At 40.7% G+C, this 19,869-nt stretch overlaps 2 protein-coding genes across 4 annotated transcripts in view; one reads left to right on the forward strand and one right to left on the reverse strand.

The window, feature by feature from the left end:
* The window catches only part of LOC129722997 (uncharacterized), a 95,259-nt gene that overhangs the window by 25,326 nt on the left and 50,064 nt on the right, over positions 1 to 19,869 (forward strand). The gene's annotated exons all lie outside the window — the stretch shown is intronic.
* Positions 4,363 to 6,492, reverse strand: LOC129722996 (arrestin domain-containing protein 3-like). The gene is made up of 2 exons (XM_055676904.1): positions 5,245 to 6,492; positions 4,363 to 5,161 (listed from the first exon to the last, which is right to left on the reverse strand). The coding sequence occupies exons 1-2, from the start codon at positions 6,284 to 6,286 to the stop codon at positions 5,007 to 5,009; spliced, it is 1,197 nt and encodes a 398-aa protein (XP_055532879.1). The 5' UTR covers positions 6,287 to 6,492; the 3' UTR covers positions 4,363 to 5,006.

The raw sequence follows: 19,869 nt of genomic DNA on the forward strand, positions 1-19,869 counted from the left end.
AAAAAAAAATCTCCACCTCAGCACCAACACCACGGGAACTTCCACGCTCTCTGCCAGCTACCATTAACTTCGTTTACCTTTACCCGCAACCGAAAGCTACCTCACAGGTCAAAATTGGCAGTTTTACAATATAGTTACAAAATTCATCATTCGAGCATGACAATGCAGCATGCGATTGATGCATCGTCTACAATTGTGAGTCCTGGCAGGGCGGTGACATTTTATTCAGGTCTATGTTCTTGTTTTATGATTTTCCTAGCTTTTGGACAAATGTTGATATACATAAGTAACTTTTATTTAATTATGTTGAAATCGTTTTGGGCGTGAAAATGATTCACGACAACTGAACTTTGATTGCAACTATTTTGGCATTTTAATAATAAATTTGGAACTCTGTTTTGTTTAATATGCTTTTTTGCATTTTTTTTAAGTTTTTGGGCTATGAATGCATGGAACTTTGTCAGTTTTTATACTCAGTAGGTGTCTTTGGTGCGAAACGTCGTGTCGCGTATGCGTCGGTAGGAGAAAATGGAGCGGTCGTGCATAATGCCCCGGTGAAACGCATCATCGGCCCGGGTGAGTTTTGTTTATCTAAGGGTTCCCGGAGTGTAGTGGACACGCTATAGTTTGCTTCGGGGAGGTCAGCTCAGTTTCGCGCACGTTATTTTGACAGCGCTCAGTGTAACTATCTTAATACAGCGGTTTCGGAGTTCAATGACCATTACATCGTATAATGCTCGGGTGTGCCTTGTGGGTTTTTTTACTCGCTCTATCGGTTCTTTGAGCTGGTACCAGTAGTTTGCATTCGGCGTGCGGTGCGTTTTACGAAATTCATTAGTTTCGAGGTAAATTTTAATAGTTCACGGGATGAAACGCGAAGTTTGGTGTGATACAGACTGTTAACGATTGGTTGCTGATAATAACGATTGGTAGAAACTTCGATTCTCCTATATGCCGATACAGCGATCGTGATGCGGTTCTATTCATATTGTCTTCTGATGGCCGGTTGCGCAGAGACCGAGAAATATCCATATCGGGCGCGAATTTGTGTAGAAAAGATCGCACCATCAACCTCGATGGATCCAGATCAATTCCTTTCCACTAACACTAATTCCTTCCTTTGATACTTGTGGATGATGCAGAGGATTCCTCGGTCTCTAGTAGCAACAAGTATTAAACTAACACTCCCGATATCCCTTCCTCTATTGATCTGCATTGGGCGTGGCCAGCTACGTTATTGACCAGTGAAAAGAAAAATCACCAGGAATTGTACACTGAAAATGGCTTGCTACTCCTAGGCACCATTTTGACGGTTCTTTGTGCGATTTCAGCTGATTCTGGTCAATCGCGGGCAACACACGGGCGATCGAATATGCTATGCTATGCTATGCTGCTATGCTGAGCGTCATTCTGGTTGAAGAAACACCCATATTGGGTGTAATTCGATCATTTTTCCGCTGTTTCCCAGGAACCGGAAGTCGCCAACCTAGAATCCAAAATGGGGTCTGTGGTCGATTTCAGCAGTTGTGTATCATTTGTTACCACTAAAAACATTCACCTGCCAAATATGGTTCCATTTAGTTGATTAGTTCGCGAGATGTGCAGAAATTTGTGCAGAAACATGTGCTTCCATAAGAGGGAGGGGCGTCGAACCATTCTGGACATATTTATTATCCTTTAAAACATCCACATGCCAAATTCGGCTTCATTTGCTTGGTTTGTTTTTGAGTTGTGCAGAAATGTATGTTTCATTTGTATTGGACCCCTCCTTTCCAGAAGAGGGAGGGGTCTCAAACTATCATAGGAACCTTTATCGGGACCAAAAACCCCTACATATAAATTTTCACGTCGATCGGTTCGATAGTTTTCGAGCCTATATGGATCAAACAGACTGACAGACCGGACTACATTTTTATATGTATAGATTACAACATCAATATTTTAGAACCTGAAGAGTGAATATACATTTATTGGATTGAAGCGTTCATGTAAATCTATTTTTAAAAATAAAAGTTTGAATGAGAAAGGCTGGGTCTGACCGCTAGGTGGATTAATTTAGGTTTTTTCACTAAATAATCGCCGCTAGACTAGCAACCTGAAATATAGCATTCCTTATGTAAAATTGGTCAACAAACCGATTGGTAATGGTTTCATCTTGGGTGGAACACAGGAAATGGTCTATTTTGCCCCTTTTCACCCTATTTTTGCGTATTTTTGGAAATATAGATTCTTTCCCGTGCCCTGCAGAGAATGGAAATATCACCAATCGATTTGTTGACCAATTTTACATATGAAATGCTTTATTCCAAGTGGCCAGCCCAGCGGCTTCCAATTAGTGGGAGTTTCGGTTCATTTTTTCCCAGTGTGCAGCCCTTGGAATATGTTTCATTTCAAAACGTGATTTCACATTTTTATACACAACGGACAAAGTTACAGCCCGATTACAATAAAACTCAATAAAGTCTTATGGGGCAACTAGACCTTTCATACAATATAAAACAACTTTGAACTTTCGTCCATCACTTCAATACACGCGGTTTTTTTAGGTGTTTTTTCAAACGCATTTTTTACAATGACGCGGATTATTTCTACGCGATTCGAAAGATTATTTGTACGCGGTCAAATAAATCAAATAAGTTCAGTATAAGCAAATCTAATCTTATCCTTTAAACGCGGTACATTTAACCGCGTAAAAAAATCAGTGTATTTTCCAAAGGAAAACAGATTATTTTATTAAAACTTTACGTAAAGGTGAAACGCGCAATTAAGTAGTACGTATGTGACAGTAGTACGATAGTGACATTATAGAGGGACAAAGACCAATATGGTAGTAAGTTTGAGAATGAAGATTTCGTTTTCAATTGTTATTCGATTCTAGTGAAACTGGAAATTAATTCGAATTTAAAGATCCAACACTGTATGGAACCCATCTATAATTCACTGCGGTTTAAAACAAAAAGCTCGAGAATGTCTTACACTTTGTATGCTTTTTATGAATAATCCAGCTGACTGTGTATTACAGCGGATCAAACTCGAACTGCTCGTCGAAAAACAAACCCTCTTCACAATTATGTAAACAGTCAGACTTTCTATTCTCAACATAATCCCAGCGCTCAACAATCGAGTCAAAAAATTAATACCCAGAATAAATTGTACTTGTCAAAAGTATGAATCACCTTATTCTTGTGCAAGGGAGGATGGTACTAGAAACCGCACGAATGTAGAAGAATAAAAAACTTGAATTCTCCACGGCACTTCTCAAACGAATACAGTGAACAAAAACATACCTAGAAATGCAAGAACATAAAAATCCTGTTTGCAAAAAAGTATAGTGAAACAGGCAGAAAGTCGCCGCATGGTGGAAAGGATATTTAGGCAAACGTTCAGTCTAGCCAGACGTTTACCTGGAATTTAGCAGCATGGGCACGGATATAAAAGCGAAACGAGTTTATATCCTGGCAATAATAACTCTGTACACTTTCACATGCCAGCGTAGGCAGTGCTGAAAAACGGCTTCCTCGAGTGGTTTTTCTTCGGGTAGAATGTAGGGTGTTGAGAGCGTTTTTCGCACAGCGGTGACATGCGATAGCCAAGTTTAAGGTTACATGGAAATGAGTTTTATTTAATTAAATGTTCACCTCTGTGCGAATGAGGAGTGGGCTTCAGTTTTAATTATCGGAAGCTAGAAGTTAGCTGGATATATTAGTCTTGCCCAGTGCAACGTCGAATGCATACGTGCCTCAGTTCTATGTTGTGAATAATCTCGAAAGGACATACAGTAGAGTGCTGTATGATGCGGTTAAGGATCGTTGTGAGGTTTCTTCGAAGAATATGCGAAAATCGAACCAAACTAATCCAATCTAAAAGATGATATTTAGCTGTAGTTTAATCTAATATGATTAATTCCATTGTTTTCTAGCCTAAAGATGAGCCCGTCGGGTGAGGGAAATTGTTTCTAAGTTTAAATCACACCCTCAGCCCTTGTTCATTTTTTTTTGCATCCTCGAAAAAATTACATACATTGCCTACTTTACCACTTAAAATGTAAGTCATGAGACAAAAAATGTAATTTTTCCAAGAACTACACTGTATGGAGTTTTTTAATTCTGTAGAGTAGAATCGCACCAAATGACCTATAGTCGATCATTTTTTATTTGAATGAATTTTTCCACACGTACCTATTTGGCTTAGCAAACTGAGCATGCTGCTAGGAGTCAATATCACAAAAACGCCATGAAGGAACCAAACATGAAGAATTAATTCAAGTTCATCGATTCAGTAATTTGTATTCTACAAACTAATTACAACATAAATAGACTTAAAAATAAAACTTTCGCACTTAATTGATTAATACCAACTAAATTTAATGCACCGTTTTCAAATTTGCAAAATGGTGTAGTTCACTTTTCAATTTAGCATAATCGCTGAAGATGAAGAGCACGATCATAATTCCATTCCTTATTTTATGGTTTCAAGAGAGCACTGAATAATTTTACTTGAAATTTGGCAACTTTTAATCAAAACCAAAGAAATATACCATAAAACGGTTAGACAAGATTTGGGCGAAAGATCAAATCTGAATTGTGATGGTCAATTCGTCGCAATCACTTTTCGGAAAAATAAACATAATTTAGGTGCGTTGTTTGCTTTTCCTGTACTTCACGCCGTAGTGAAACTGAACTGAAGCAATCAATTTGAAGCAGTTGTTTCTGTTTTTTTTTTTTTTTTTTATACGAGCCGCTGACACATGTTCGATAATGTAAGCTTTCTTCGGAACCTTTAAGTACCGGGCAGTGAACATTCTAAATAGAATTTCATTACCAAACAAACCAAGCCCACATGATAAGAACCAGCCACAAGATATTGTTATTGTTGTTGTTATTATTAGCAATAGTATTTTTTGCGGCGATAAGTGTCGCAACCGAACGCAGGAATTCCATTAACGCTACTCTCTGGCGCACTGGCGTATGTACTTTCAACTGCGACTGGACTGGATACAGTTTAAGCTATCGCTGACTGCTGTTTGCACCGGTCGATTGTTCAGGAAACTTGTACACCGGATAACGCGGAGTGAAAGGTTTAGTCCCGAGTGTCTGTTGGTCGCCCTCTTCGTTGATGTCGATTGCGGCTCGGGTTAACGATTCTTCGAAGCTGTGCGGAACTGTGCGGAAGAAAGGTTCGATGGGGTCAATTTGTGGTTGTATTGATGAATCGTGGTACAATTAGTATTGCAAGTTTGCTCACTTTTTAACGACTGAATGCTGCTCGATAGAAATTGTGTAGAAAAACTACCGATCGATCCGGAGGCCCGCAGTTGACCGTCGACGATCGATGATTGTTTCTGGCACTTATTGAGATTTGCCAACGGGACGGTACCGATTGTTATGGGAATTTTAACCCGAGGACTTGCGAACAGTCCTTGAATATGGGCAGTGACTTCGATGAAATATTCTATTTTAATTATGTTGGTGGATCTCGAGGGAGGCTCAGGTGGGATTAGTAATCTCCGTTCGTAACTAGCTGACCGATTTCGATCTACACCACAGCATTGATATTTGACTAGAGTATAAAGTACATCTTTCGTCCTCTCGCAGGGAGATTGACTAAAATATTTAACCTGCCGGCGAAGTTTTATTTTGATCTCACTGATGTCCTTTTTGCTTTTGTTCATTACATCAGCTGTGACCAGTATCAGCTGACCGGGTACGTAACCGGTCATTGGTATAAACACTGTCATGATCATTGGTGCTGATCTGCAAATCCCGCAGCTGAACTGCCGCATATTTTCTTGCACGGCAGCCACATTCAAAGGTGGTGAAATCTTATTCAAATCCAGCTGGTTCACCACCGTAAAGGCTATCTTGTATGTCAAATCGTATTTCCATGGCCTTTCGAATACTATTCGGATCGTATATCGTATATACCCAAAGTCGCCCTCAAACGACGTTGGACAATTTGTGGGTAGTTTGCAGGAAAACTTGAAGTTGTGCGTTCCCTCCTGCAGACTCACTTCTTCTCCTTGGTCGGAATTTTCGCCAGCATCGTTGTTAAGGAGCACTATTGTATGATTGATGAATTCTTCTCGGCCGCTGTACACCACACTGATACCCGTTCCTTGGCTATCTGTCCATTTAACGCAGGCCTGACCACTTATTCGTAAATAAATACTTTTCACCTTTTTAACTTTTGGTACCGTAACCTCAACTTGGCCAGCTAGAGTTTGTCCCGCGAGGTACACCCCGTGTGTGTTATCGTCAAATGATATATCGCAAATTGGTGGTGCCATAGCGTCATCGGTCAGAAGACATGCATGGTCTTTTTTCGTCGGTTGTTCCCGATAAACTGTAAGTGTGACAAATATCGCAACGAAAGCACGACCGCCCTAGCTGATAACGGTGATCACTATCGCGAATCTATATTACAGACAAGGGGCAACCGCAATCACAAACTGAGACGCGAATCGCTGGGATTAACTGTTGATGTTAGGCTAATGAATCAATATTAGTTTTCCAGCGAACACTGATTATACTGATTCCGTTTGAGTTTGTGTTTAAATTGATTGCCGGTCAAGTAAATTTAATTTATAGCTCGTACATTATAACCCTTCAATACCCATCGCTAGTTTGTTTAGTACTCTTATCTGGAGAACGAAAATATATTAGCGTGAAAGAAAATTACCGTATCAATAAGGTGGTGCTCAACTGGACAGCAGCGGGTTATTTCAAACAGTACCCGGAATGTGGAAGCAAACTTCAGTAGATTAGTGAGTCCTCCCCCTTTTGGGTATCGGAACTGCGCGAAAAGATAAGGACTTTTATCGGTTGCGCTGAGCTGTGTGTCATCGTCAGTGATTTGCGATACGCTGTGGACAAGAAAGATGAGTACCATCCCTGGTTTGACACGATACTAATTTGGCTCATTGCCACTCGATTTTCTGTGTTCGTAAACAAAGGTGTTCGTTTATTCATTCGCACTAATTAAAGTGGGTATGCAGTGGTTATACAGTTACAACTGCAAGTATCTGGGTGTTTTACTATTAACCCTGTGGTTCTGAAAGAATGCGAGCAACATCTCTGGATGCTTGTAATACATATTTCCTTGTATGTGCAGAGAAAATAACGACCTGCCGGAATCAAGTCTGTTACTAGATTGATTCTATTAAACAAATTCCACTTGAACCAAGTCTACTGAAAACCCGAAACAGTTATCTTTTCCGATTGTTCTACCCATGATGAGTAGAACATGAATCGGTATGACCAAAAAGTAGGCGCGGGGTGATATTTTTCGTGAAACATTGACCGCTTTGAGGTACGTGTTCCCGTTGTCCAATCGAGCTGAAATTTTGCATGGGGGCTTTTTTCGAGAAGACGAAACTTTTGAGCCCTACCGCTAAACGATATTCGAAGGTCAATTTTTTCATACATCTCATTGGCACTCGTTTGGATATCCATAAAAGCAGTTTTTTTCTTGCTTTGAATTTTTTATAAGTTCTGATTTTTTTAAGGTTTTTTTTATTGATGAAATTTTCTTTGGTAATAGATACACAAATCTCAAATCATCATCCAGTGTAGACACTCAACTCTTAATTACCAGTTACAGCATTATCAGCAAAACTTTCATTTTTTTCAGTTTCGGTAAAATCTCCTAGTTTTCTTATTGCATTAGTTTTGATCTACAGGGTGACAAAAAAGTCCGGTCACACAGGAAAATCTCAACATTTCGAAGAATAAGAAGAAAATCTGAATCTGGCTTTCATAGCTTTATTCAGTAACTCATAAAGATACTTCACAGACGATATCTCGAAATTACACCACCTTTCTCTGATCGAACCAGCTTCAGACGTCTCGGAAAGTCGTCGCAAGCGGCGCGCACGTGCTCCATCGGCATCTCGTCCCAGATTTTCGTGATAACTCGCTTGAATTGCTCCAAATTTGTTATTTTATAGTCGTTCAGCTTCGACATCATGTATCCCCACACGAAATAATCCAGTGGATTCAGATCCGGAGACGACGGAGGCCATTCATTCTTCGAAATGAAATCGGTCAAGTTTTCCTCACACCACGCCTGAACAACTTTTGCGGTGTGGGATGGGGCGCCATCTTGCTGGAAGCGGTAGTAATCGTCTTCAAACAATAGTTCAGCTTGAGGCAGAACATTTTTATTCAAAACCGTGTCCAGGTAGTACGCTGCGTTGATTTTGACCCCTTTATCGATAAAAATAAGAGGCAGTTTACCTCTCTTGCAAATGGCTCACCAAACCCTCACTGACGTCTTATTTTGGAACCGGGAAACGTTCAGCTTGTCCGCAGGAGCTTGCTGGAGGCTCACACTCCAAACTCGATCATTTTGGCGATTGACTGTTTGCTCCAAAACGAACAGCTTCTCGTCCGAAAAAATAATCTTGTCATCTGCGCGCCAACCGAGCAACTCCCGCGACCGTTGGTACCTCTTGTCCTTTGTAGCTTTGGTAACCCCATGAACCACCTGTTTTTTGTACGGTGTAAGTTTTAAATCCTTGCGCAGAAGCAGGCGGATTGATTCTCGGTTCATTTTAAGGTTCCTGGCCAGCTTCCGTGCAGATTGGGCGGGATTCCGGCGAATCCGGTCTCGTATAATCTTTTTCAGCCTTGGAGTTCTCACAGACCTTGGTCGTCCAGATCGTGCCTTGTCCTCGGTGCCTCCGGTCTCTAGGTACCGATTTATGATCCGGTACACGAATTTCCGGCTGATTCCGAGCAGTTTTAGGTGTTTGAATATGTGTCCACCCTTTCACATATTCAGCGATTACAGCTGCTCTTAACCCTCCATGGCTCACAACTCAATGTAAACAAACTGCACGGAAACGAAACTCTGCCACTTTGGGCAGCAAAGTTAACCCTTTCATTTGACATATAGATGGCACCAGAGAGATGCAACGTGTAGGCTACAGGCGACCCCAAAAAAGTGTGACCGGACTTTTTTGTCACCGTGTACATTAGTAACTATCTATTAAATATTAAATTGGCATTGGTTTCTTTGGTTCCATAAACTCTTTTTTGCATAAAAATTTAAGAGTAATATTCTACTTACAGGTGAGTTGCCTCCTCGAAACTTGTAGACTCAAATAACAGCAAACAAAGGAAGCTCCGTAGCCGCAAGGTTACAGAGTCTGTTTTGACAAGCGGATGGTCGCGGGTTCGAATCTTAGTAGAACCAGGCCATTGGGTTGTCAAAGGACTTTAACATTGGTTTATTCTCAGGCTCTCTACCACATACCATTTCTTCAAGCTGAATGCTACAATACCCCTGTTGACTTTCCTCAAAACAAAACTAAATCTTATAATAAAACTGGGCTAAAGAACGTATAATAGTTCTCTTCTGGGATTTGTAATTATGGCGCGATATTGGCTGGAGGAACGAAGTTTCGATATAAGTCCTGCTCATAAGGGGCCATCCACATACGTGGACAGATTTTTTATGATTTAACATTACACAACCCCCGCCCCCCCCCCCTTCCCACAAGCTGTCCACGTGGTATGTGGATGGCCCCTAATAAAATTTCCCACAAATATAGCATCAAGAGTCTTGTGACGTGGTGTTGTTAGGGGGAACAAGGTGTCGACAAGACTCCTTTCTTTTTACAAAATGAGTCCTTCTTATAATAAAACTGACCAGAGGAATATTGATCCTCTCCAGGGAATCGTAATTGGCGATATTGGCACGGGGAACGAGGCTTCGATAAGACTTTTTCCTCTTGACTTAATAAGTCCCTCTGAGAATAAACCTGGCCAGAAAGGAACGTGAGGTGAAGTCCGGGGAATTGTAATTTGGCGATATTGGTAGGATAAGGAGAGGCTCGGTATATTACAACAGTAATCTTGAAATGGAAGGGTAACACCTCACATACAAGCACGGATGAAAATGATAAGCGTATCACTTACTTCAATAGTGATAATGCCGATAATATTAAGTGCGGAGTACAGAAAACATCTGGGCAACATCACAATAGATCAAAATGTCGCAGGTCGCAGTGATGAGTCTACAGAGGAAAAAAACAGCATACAATTCAGCGCAAGTAATAATTTGCTAGCTATAAAATCCACCCAATGGAAAGCTATTATCGGCTATTAAAATGATTTTTCGAAATAAACTGGTTGAAAAAAATTGCACTATTTAAATTTAATTATGACATGTGTTCAGAACTACAGAAACGCACTGTACTTTTGCTCATTTTGGGACCGAAAAACTGACGTAAAATAGGTTGCATTCATTTCCTGAAGCAGCATTGTAAAAAAAAAGAAAAAAGCAATAGCACTTCAATGAAGCTGGCCGGATAAATCCATCCAACATCCGAGCGATTGCTTGGCGATAAACGATTAGCGCTAGTGGCTCTGCGGCTTGAAATTAAAACCACACATTTCCTAACGCAATGAATCCCTCTCGTGTGCACGTGGGTTCTCAAGTGTTTTCATTGTTTCACACAACACTCTCCCCATTTATGCTTCTTGAAATTTTATGACCCCTTTTGGAACCAATAATCCGTGTACAATTTTCTGTTCGAACCAGTGATTCATACTCACTAACTGGCCGCAAGAAAAATTCCCCCTTCCGAAAAACGCAGCTTAGTTCTGCCCCGGTAGCTCAACACATGTTCTTACGTTTCTGTCCAGTCACTCGAGACAAAAATCTTTCGATTCGATTTTAGCACTCATATTTAGTATTGGAGGAAACTTGAACGATGCACAAAACCTGTATTGACGTCAAAGAAAAGCAAATACCACATGGTGTTGCGGTTGCAGTAGCTTTCCTTCGTATCGATATTCGTATATATTCCTCTAGTTCCTGCTTGTTTTAACCTTTTACAAGCTGATTCGCACTATGCACGTAAATATGTAGACCACCCGGCGAGTGTAATTTTCTGAGTCCAGTTCATAATCAAGGACTATTGCTGTGTAGGATACAGGAGCGTCAACAGGGCGAGTGATGCTTTATTTTAGAAATGCAAAAATTTATATGAAACTTAACTTCTCCAGTGTTACTGGTAGATGCAGTGAAACGTTTGTTGCATTTCTTGCCAGCTTTTATAATAAATACTAAAAAAAACAAAACCAATTAAGCATTCTGCTGTTGATGATTACATACTTATACGTGTTTGTAATGACCCCAGCATCAAAGGGAACGAAGCTCGCTAACCGTTCGAAACCACATCAAATATGGTTTAAATGCAGTTGGACGGATTCAACGATTTCCGCGCTTTATGTTCATGTTCGACGAATCGACCAGTATCCTTCTGCCCCTCGCCTGTCTATACAATGTAAACATACTGTTGTTGCGACATAAACGGTCATCCTCTTCAGCCAGCAAGCACCTCCATCGCGGACAACGAGCGACAACGAACAGCATGCAAACTGAAATCTTTCCCAACGGGTGGTCGCTTTGAAGAAGGAAATTTCATGCCATCGAAGCACGGTCCTCATGTGGGGACTTAGTGTTTCATCGAGAATAATTCTATACTTGTGAATTATTCGATGCTTGATGAAAGTGAGAAACGGTTGACTGTATGTGTTTAAACTATGTTTTACAGTTCTATTTAAAATTTCTAAAGATTTGTTTGGGTTGATTATGCAAATTTCATTCATATTATCTAATGGTAAATGGTGCCTTTGAAGTTTCAAAAAATCAATTCTTTAGTAGTAGAGCAGATGAACAAAAAACGGGCAACCCTCTCAATTTACCATTTTTATCTACTATTTTTGATTTGGTTGAAACAATGAATAGATGTTTCTATGGGCAAAAGATACCAATCAAACCAAACGTTCTGGCATAAACTTATTTTTCGATATTTTTAGAAACTTCACACGTTTTTGTTTCTCATTTCTCCATGATCGGACAGTCATTAATGATTAGCTAATCTTTTGTAGTTTTCATAACTCCTAATTTTTCAACTGTTTTTAAAAAAATATAGATTTTTTTTTTCAAAGTTCAATTTTGGCGTGATTAAAAAAATAATAACCAATAGCACGAAATGGCATCTTTTGTCTGATGTAAAGTTTCAGCCAAATTTAAAAATGACAATTGAAGAAAAAATTATTAAAACTGGGACATTTTTTGTGAAATTGGTCAAACAAAGTAAACGAGGTACCCTCTTTAATAAATCAACCAGGTAAAACACTAATGTTGTAAACCGAAGCATCCAAACCAAACCGTCCCATTAGCGTGGTTTAATTGTTTCAGAGGAAGTAAATAGCACTTGCTTGGTTCAAAAACAATGAAAAGTGCAATTCTAACACTGAAATGATAACTGTGGAACAAGCAAAGTTACCATAAACCGAACGAAAATTGAGAACTTGATGATGGGAAGCTCCATAATTTTGTACATAAAAAAATAATTTTCAATTACAATTTCTTTGTTGCTTCAGATTGTATTTTGTGGGGTTGTAATTATTTTCCTTATTACTATGGCATTAAACGGTAATTATACATTATTAGATTCTTCAGCTGTTTCCTTTCGCCAAGTTTTAAACCGGTTTTCGAGTCAGTCACGCACTTCCGAGCTTTCCGCGATGACTTTACTAGGTCTCAAGCAACGAATGCATTGTATAGTGAGTATATTTGAGGCATAGCTAACAATCATAGCTTTGGTTTGAGGTCATCTCGAAAAAATATGCTTTGATCAACTTCGAACCTCTCGAATTAGTTCTTGAGCGTCTCGTCTCGTCCATCTGGTCTTATGAGAACAATAACACACCGAAGCAGTAGAAGTTTGTCTCGATCAGTTATACCTGACAATCCTCACACAATCGTTTCACTAAGGCTGCGAAACTCAACTCTTATGGCTTAAAGCCAAAAAAGGAATTGATTCATTTTTGATGCTTTGTTCTTAACCTCTTGACTTCCAAGAAACGTTTGTACGGTAGTTGTGTGGGTTAAGAGTTTTATAGGCTCTGATAAGATACGAATATAGTATATTCCAAACAATTGTGTATATTAGTGCTTCTAACGAAGTTGTAGAATCTGGTGAAAAACAATTAAATATAGTGAATTGAAAAATTCGTTTTGACTTGTCTTTTTCAAACAAATACTTTCTAAGCCAGTTGGAGTAAAAGATACTGTCTCTTCAGATGTCTTCAGTAAAGTTTACATACATACCATACCAGTCATCTCCAGGCCGTAGTGCTCCTGGCTGTTTGAAAAAGTCGTCTCCATTCAATTCGGTCCAGGGCTGCACCTCACCAGCCATGTCGTTTGCGGAGGTCCCGCAGGTCGTCTTCCACTTGATCGAACCACCTTACGCGCCCCGTCGCCTCGTTCCCGCCCACCGTAGATTCCCGGTTTTCGCCGTTTGAACGATGAGTTGTTCTCCCAGTAGCTGATGCAACTTGTGGTTCATCCGCCTCCGCCATATGCACTCCACCACAGATGGTACGCAGCACCTTCCGTTTGTAAGCCCCAAGGGCGCGTTGGTCCTCCAGAGCATGGTCCAGGTTTCGTGGCCGTCGACGACTACCGGTCTGATCAGTGTTTTGTAGATGGTCAACTTCGTGCGGCGGATTTTATTCGAGCGGAGCGTCCTCCGGAGTCCACAGTAGGCACGATTTCCTGCCATAAGGCGTCGACAAATTTCCCTGCTCGGGTAGCAGTCACCAGTAAGCCCAGGTAGACGAACTCGTCTACCACTTCGATTTCATCACCGCTAATATAAATTCGTGGTGGAAAGTTGATAGTGTCTTTTCTGGAACCTCTTCCTCTCATGTACTTAGTCTTCGATACGTTTACGGTCCAATTCGTCCGGCTTCAGCCTTCAGTCTGATGTACGTCTCCGTCATCTTCTCAAGGGTTATCATATCGTGCCATTCGTGTCGATACCAGCCCTACGTATCACACCTTCTAAAGCGATGTTGAATAGAAAACACGATAATCCATCACCTTGCCGTAACGCTTTTCAAGATTCGAAGGGACTCGAGAGTGTCCCTGAAACTCGAACTACGCACATCACCCGATCCACCGTCGACTTGACGAATCGTGCATCATCTGCCATAGCTGATCTCGATCGATTGTGTCGTATGCCGATTTGAAATCGATAAACACATGATGTGTGGGCACATTATATTTACGGCACTTCTGTAGGACCTGCCGAAACGCATATATTTGGTCCATGGTGGCGCAAGCACCCATCAATCCCGTTTGGTATTGCCCCACGAACTTCCTCGTAAACAAAGATAGTCGACGGTACGGAATTTTAGAGAGTACCTTGTAAGCGGCGTCCAGTAGCGTGATTGCACGGTAGTTGCAGCAATCCAACTTGTCGCCTTTTTGTAGATGGAGCACACTGTACCCACCATCCACTCTTCCGTTACTACCTCCTCCTCCCAAATCTTGGTAATAACCCAGTGTAGCGCCTTAGCCACTGATTCGCCACGTGTTTCAACAGCTCTTTGGGGAGTTGGTCAGCTCCAGTGGTTTTGTTGTTTTTCAGCCGGACGATCTCCTCTTTAACCTCCTGGAGGTCAGGTGCTGAAATTCTGTCGTCATCTGCGCGTACACCGAGATCTACTATCACTTACTCGTCGTCCTCTGCTACGTCGCCATTAAGGTGCTCATCCTAGTACTGCTTCCACCTTTCAACCACCTCACACTTGTTCGTGAGAAGGTTGCCGTCCATGACCCTGCACATGGCGGCTTGTGACACATAGCCTTTGCGGGAACTGTTCAGTTTCTTGTAGAGCTTTCGTGTGTCATTCGCAGGGTACAGTTCCTCCATTGCTCCGCTATCTTGATCTTCCTGCTGGCGCTTCTTCTTACGTAAGATAGAGTTTTGCCTGTTCCATGCGCGTCCACAGTACTCCACGTTCGCCCTCGTTTGGTGTTGCAGCATTCTGGCTCGTGTTGCATTCGTCTCTTCCACAGTTGCACTCTTCGTCAAACCAGTCGTTTCTTCTATTCGGAGCCATTGTATTCCGTTGCTAATGCTGCTTCCAGCTGCTGCGCGTATTCCTCTGCAACTTCGGCCATCACCATCGATTAGAACGTGGTCGATGCGTTTCTCCACTTGTAAGTCAGGTGATTTCCAGGTGGCTTTGTAGATGTCTTTGCGGGGGAAGAAGATACTTCTGACTACCATACCGCGGAAGGCTGCAAAGTTCACACATCATTGGCCGTTATCATTTGATGCGGCGTGCAGGCTATTCGGCTCGATAACCGGTCTGTACATTGCCTCCCGTCCTATCTGAGCGTTTATATCACCGATGACGATCTTAACGTCCCGTTGCGGACAGCTATCATACACCTGCTTCAGCTGCACATAGAGCGCTTCTTTCTCGTCATAGGGTCTTCACTCGTGTGGGCAGTGGACACTGATGATGCTGTAGCTGAAGAGCCGGCCCTTAATCCCCAACTTACACATCCTCGCAATCACGCGTTGGCGCATCCTACCCAGCACTATAAAACAAGTTCCAAGCTCATTGGAGGTGCCACAGCTCTGATAAAAGGTTGCCTTTCGATAACCGCTTTTCCATATCTTCCGTCCCGACCAGCAAAGTTCCTGCAGTGTTACGATTTCGAAGTTGCGTGGATTGAGTTCATCACATATGGTCCTGTCGCAGCTGTGAAAGCCTAATAATCTGCACTTCCATGTATCAAGTATCCAATCGTAGTCCTTATTTCGTCGTCTAGGTTTGTACCGATTGTTCCGATCCGTTTTCACTTCTTCGATATTTGCAATGTTAGGTGTTTTGCGGGGCGGTTTGTTGGGTCTTCTCCAACCCCCTATCTCGCCGGGAGACCATCGTGTCAGCTCTGTTTAGAGTCACTCGCTGACGCCAGGACGTTGATCAGCCGCTTCTGACATGGAGATCAGACGCTGTTTTGAGCCGCGCCATCTTGGTGAACAGACGCTCAGGTTGGCGAAGCATTTCCGCTACCGCCGAGATATGATTAACGCACCAATGATCGCGTCGCACCCAGGGTTGCCACATTTATATCTGTATCTTTCTTTGAAAATATCTGTATATCTGTATCTCGGGCCAAAAAATCTGTATTTAAAATCTGTATCGAGCAAACTCAGAACGTTGGATGGAAATATTTTTACATGAAGAATATATTTGAACCAATTCATTTTTCTCTGCGTGATGTTCATAAAGATTCTGTTAAATTTATTTTTAAAGTTTTCGTTTATTTAATATAAGTATCTCCTCCTAGGTCTGCAACGTAGCTTTCAGCTTTTAAAATTGAGATCATTAGCTTAAAGGCCATGCAATTTCTGGTCTCAACTATATATTAAAAGTATGCGTTCTAAATAATCAGAAAAGTGTGGATTTATTAGAAAAAAATCTCACAAATGATTTGTAACGGAAACTTGAAATTACCATCCCGCCTATAGTGGTGTTCAACAACTCAGACCAAGTTAAGTCGTTTGTTTCAATGAATCTTGACCGGAAATTCATTAGATAGCACTTCTCAGTCAGTTACTGTTACAAATTTGGGGAATTGACGCATCAAATCGTTCAAATTTTCCAATTTCACGAACGATTTAAGATTACTTAAAGCTGCCGTTTTTACAACAGGAGCGGTGGAATTGCATGTCTCTGCAATTTGTTTTACGAACTATGCATAGACACATTCCATACCAACATAATCCTAATGTTGTTATTTTTTTTTACAAAACTTCGAAAATCGTATAATCGAATTCTACCTTTGAAATTGATTTCAGTTCGTCGGTATAACGAAAAACAAAAAAAACTGTAAAATTTGAATTTTTGGCAATATTCTGTAATTCTGTAATACAGATTCTGTATTGCTTTTTCAGTTCAAAAATCTGCAAAATACAGAAAAATCTGTGTATGTGGCATCCCTGGTCGCACCTTCTTACTTAGCTATTGTCGGATGACATTGCCCAGGAGACGCCAACCAGTTGTGTCCATCTTTCAACTGGTAGTCTATTGTATCCAAAGCTCGAAAATCTCACATTCAATTCTTGGAATATGTACACCTGAACTGAAACTTACTGAGCACTCTCTTTCACCGTTTACAGTGGAACTGAATTGAGCTTAGTTATCCTTTTTTGTTTACCCGTACCCAAATTTAATGTTTTACTGATTCGGCTGGAGTCATTTTTCGTCACGCGTTGTCATTCATTCGTTCACGGAAAAAAGCAATGTTAACAAACTTATAGCGCTTATTCAGTTTCGTCGGGCATTAGCAGCTGTACAAGATGAAAACATGATTCTATAAATTGGTGTTACTGTAGAAACATTTCACGAAAAATCAATGGCTAATAGATATTTCACCTCCAGGAGTTGGGAAATAAATATCAAGCCAACGAATTGATAGAATTTTGAACACAGACTTGAGTCAAGCAAACGCAAAATACTAGTTGATAAAGGGTGATTTTTTTGCTATTTGGTTTTTCGTGTATTCAGATTTGACAGTTCACGCGGGAATTCTGACAGCTGTCAAAGTCTAATGTACTCAGTTTGGTTTGCCATTTTACCATGAACAGACTGACGCCTGAACAACGCTTACAAATAATGGACTTCTATTACAAAAATTCATCCTCTGTGAAAAATGTTTTTCGCGCATTACGACCATTTTATGGTCGTCATAATCGACCTACTGAGCAAGCTATTCAAGCTATTGTGACGAAATTTCAAACCAGTTTTACTCTGTTGGACAGAAACCCACCAACACGTATACATAGAGTGCGTACAGAAGAAAATATTGCTGCCGTATCAGCCAGTGTAGTGGAAGACCGTGAAATGTCAATTCGACGACGTTCGCATCAATTGGGCTTGTGTTATTCGACTACATGGAAGATTCCACGAAAGGATCTTGGTGTGAAGCCTTACATAATACAGCTCGTACAAGAATTTAAGCCGAACGACTTGCCGCAGCGTCGAATTTTTGGTGAATGGGCCTTGGAACAACTTTCTGAAAATCCACTTTTTTACCGAAAAATTGTGTGCAGTGACGAAGCTCATTTCTGGTTAAATGGGTATGTTAATAAGCAAAATTGCCGCAATTGGATCGAAGAGCAACCAGAGGCAACACAAGAATCGCCAATACACCCAGAAAAATGCACGGTTTGGTGCGGTTTACACCCTGGAGGTATCATTGGTCCGTACTTCTTTAAAGATGATCAAAATCGCAACGTCACGGTCAATGGCGCTCGTTATCGCGCGATGATTTCTGATTTTTTTTTTGCCGAAAATGGAAGAGCTGGGTCTTGTTGACATTTCAGCAAGACGGAGCAATGAGTTCGGTGAGCAATTCATCTCACGAAATGGACCGGTGAACTGGCCGCCTAGATCATGCGATTTAACACCGCTAGATTATTTTTTTGTGGGGCTACGTTAAGTCTCTCGTCTATGCGGATAAGCCAACAACAATTCCAGCCTTGGAAGACAACATTACACGCGTTATTCGCGAGATACCAGCCGAAATGCTCGAAGAAGTGACCCAAAATTGGACTTTTCGTATGGACCATTTAAAACGTAGCCGTGGCCAACAATTGAATGAAATTATCTTTAAAAAGTAAATGGCATAAACCAATTTATCGGCTCAAATAAAGATTTCATACAGTTTTGTAATTTTTGTGCGTTTTTTTAAAAGGAAAACCAAATTCTTGAAAAATCACCCTTTATTTCAACGAACGAGAGCACGGTAAAAAGAACGAGGCATGGTAAGAAGTTTTTGTCAGAGCATGCTGTATGAGCGGTTGAATAGAATGAAAAAGGTGGAAATATTGTACACCGAATACTCTTATTATTCGCTTTTACACACTTTCACAATTATATAACTTTTACCGAACTCCGATTATATCATATGACTCGAGGAGGTGTGAGATTGGAACTTGTGAGGGCCGAAGCTAAGTATGACGCTCCTTCCAAGTTTTTTTTTTCACAACATTTATTTGACCTTCCAAGTTGTCAATTCACCATTTGAAGCCCATAATAATTTTACATAGTGTTATCAATTAAGCGCGTCAAAATCGACTCCTCAACCACAGTGCACTGGTTATTGAAGGCCGAAAGCTGACCTTATTTTTTAGAGTAGGTAATTGCGAAATTTACACGTTATAAGATTATTATCAGTTGGTTTGAGAGAAGTCTTTCGATAACCGTAACCCAGTGATCAATTCTACCAATAACTAGGCAAATGCCGATGACGTCCATAATGTTCTGTTAAAGTTACTTCTCGTGCATCTTTATGAGTTTCGTTGTTGTGTTTCACCAGTAAATATGCGTTTCGTACCACTCAATCGCTGTGATGTATCGTTTATGAATGTAGGTTAATTTTTATTGTAATAATTCGTAGCGTAGGAAACGTAACGGTGGGTAAATGGGTCATATACAGCGCTTGCGAATTTCGCAAGATAACATCATTTTCCAGAGCTCATCCTTGTAGGGGAACTACTCCATTATTCATCTCAGCCCATATATTCATCTCATACAACATGAAAACACAATTGAAAATAGGAAAAACGCAATATTTTCTTCTTAAACTAATCTGCTAATCCATGGAACGGGTTCTTCTTAGTACACTTTAGGTTCCTCATAAAGTATAATCCTCAAAAACTCACTTAAAAGCACTGAATTTGATGTTATAGTCGGGCATCTTAACTCGAAAACTCATTTAATTCAATCACCTACCTGCGCAAACAAAATCCGCGCATTGTTCTATAGGCTACAACGGGACTCGTTCAGCAGCCAACCAAAGTTTTTTTCATCACTAGCGGACCACTTTTTATTTTAATCAATAAACAAAATCACTCACTATACCAACAATACTTTAATCTTTGAAATGTTCACCTCAAATTTCTAATACAAGCTTGAATTAGCAGAAATATATGAGATGAATTTCCACAAATCCTAAATTTCAACTGTATGTATTTTC

The sequence above is a fragment of the Wyeomyia smithii genome, chromosome 2 (genome assembly GCF_029784165.1).
Source record: "Wyeomyia smithii strain HCP4-BCI-WySm-NY-G18 chromosome 2, ASM2978416v1, whole genome shotgun sequence".
Classification (NCBI taxonomy): Eukaryota; Metazoa; Arthropoda; class Insecta; order Diptera; family Culicidae; genus Wyeomyia; species Wyeomyia smithii.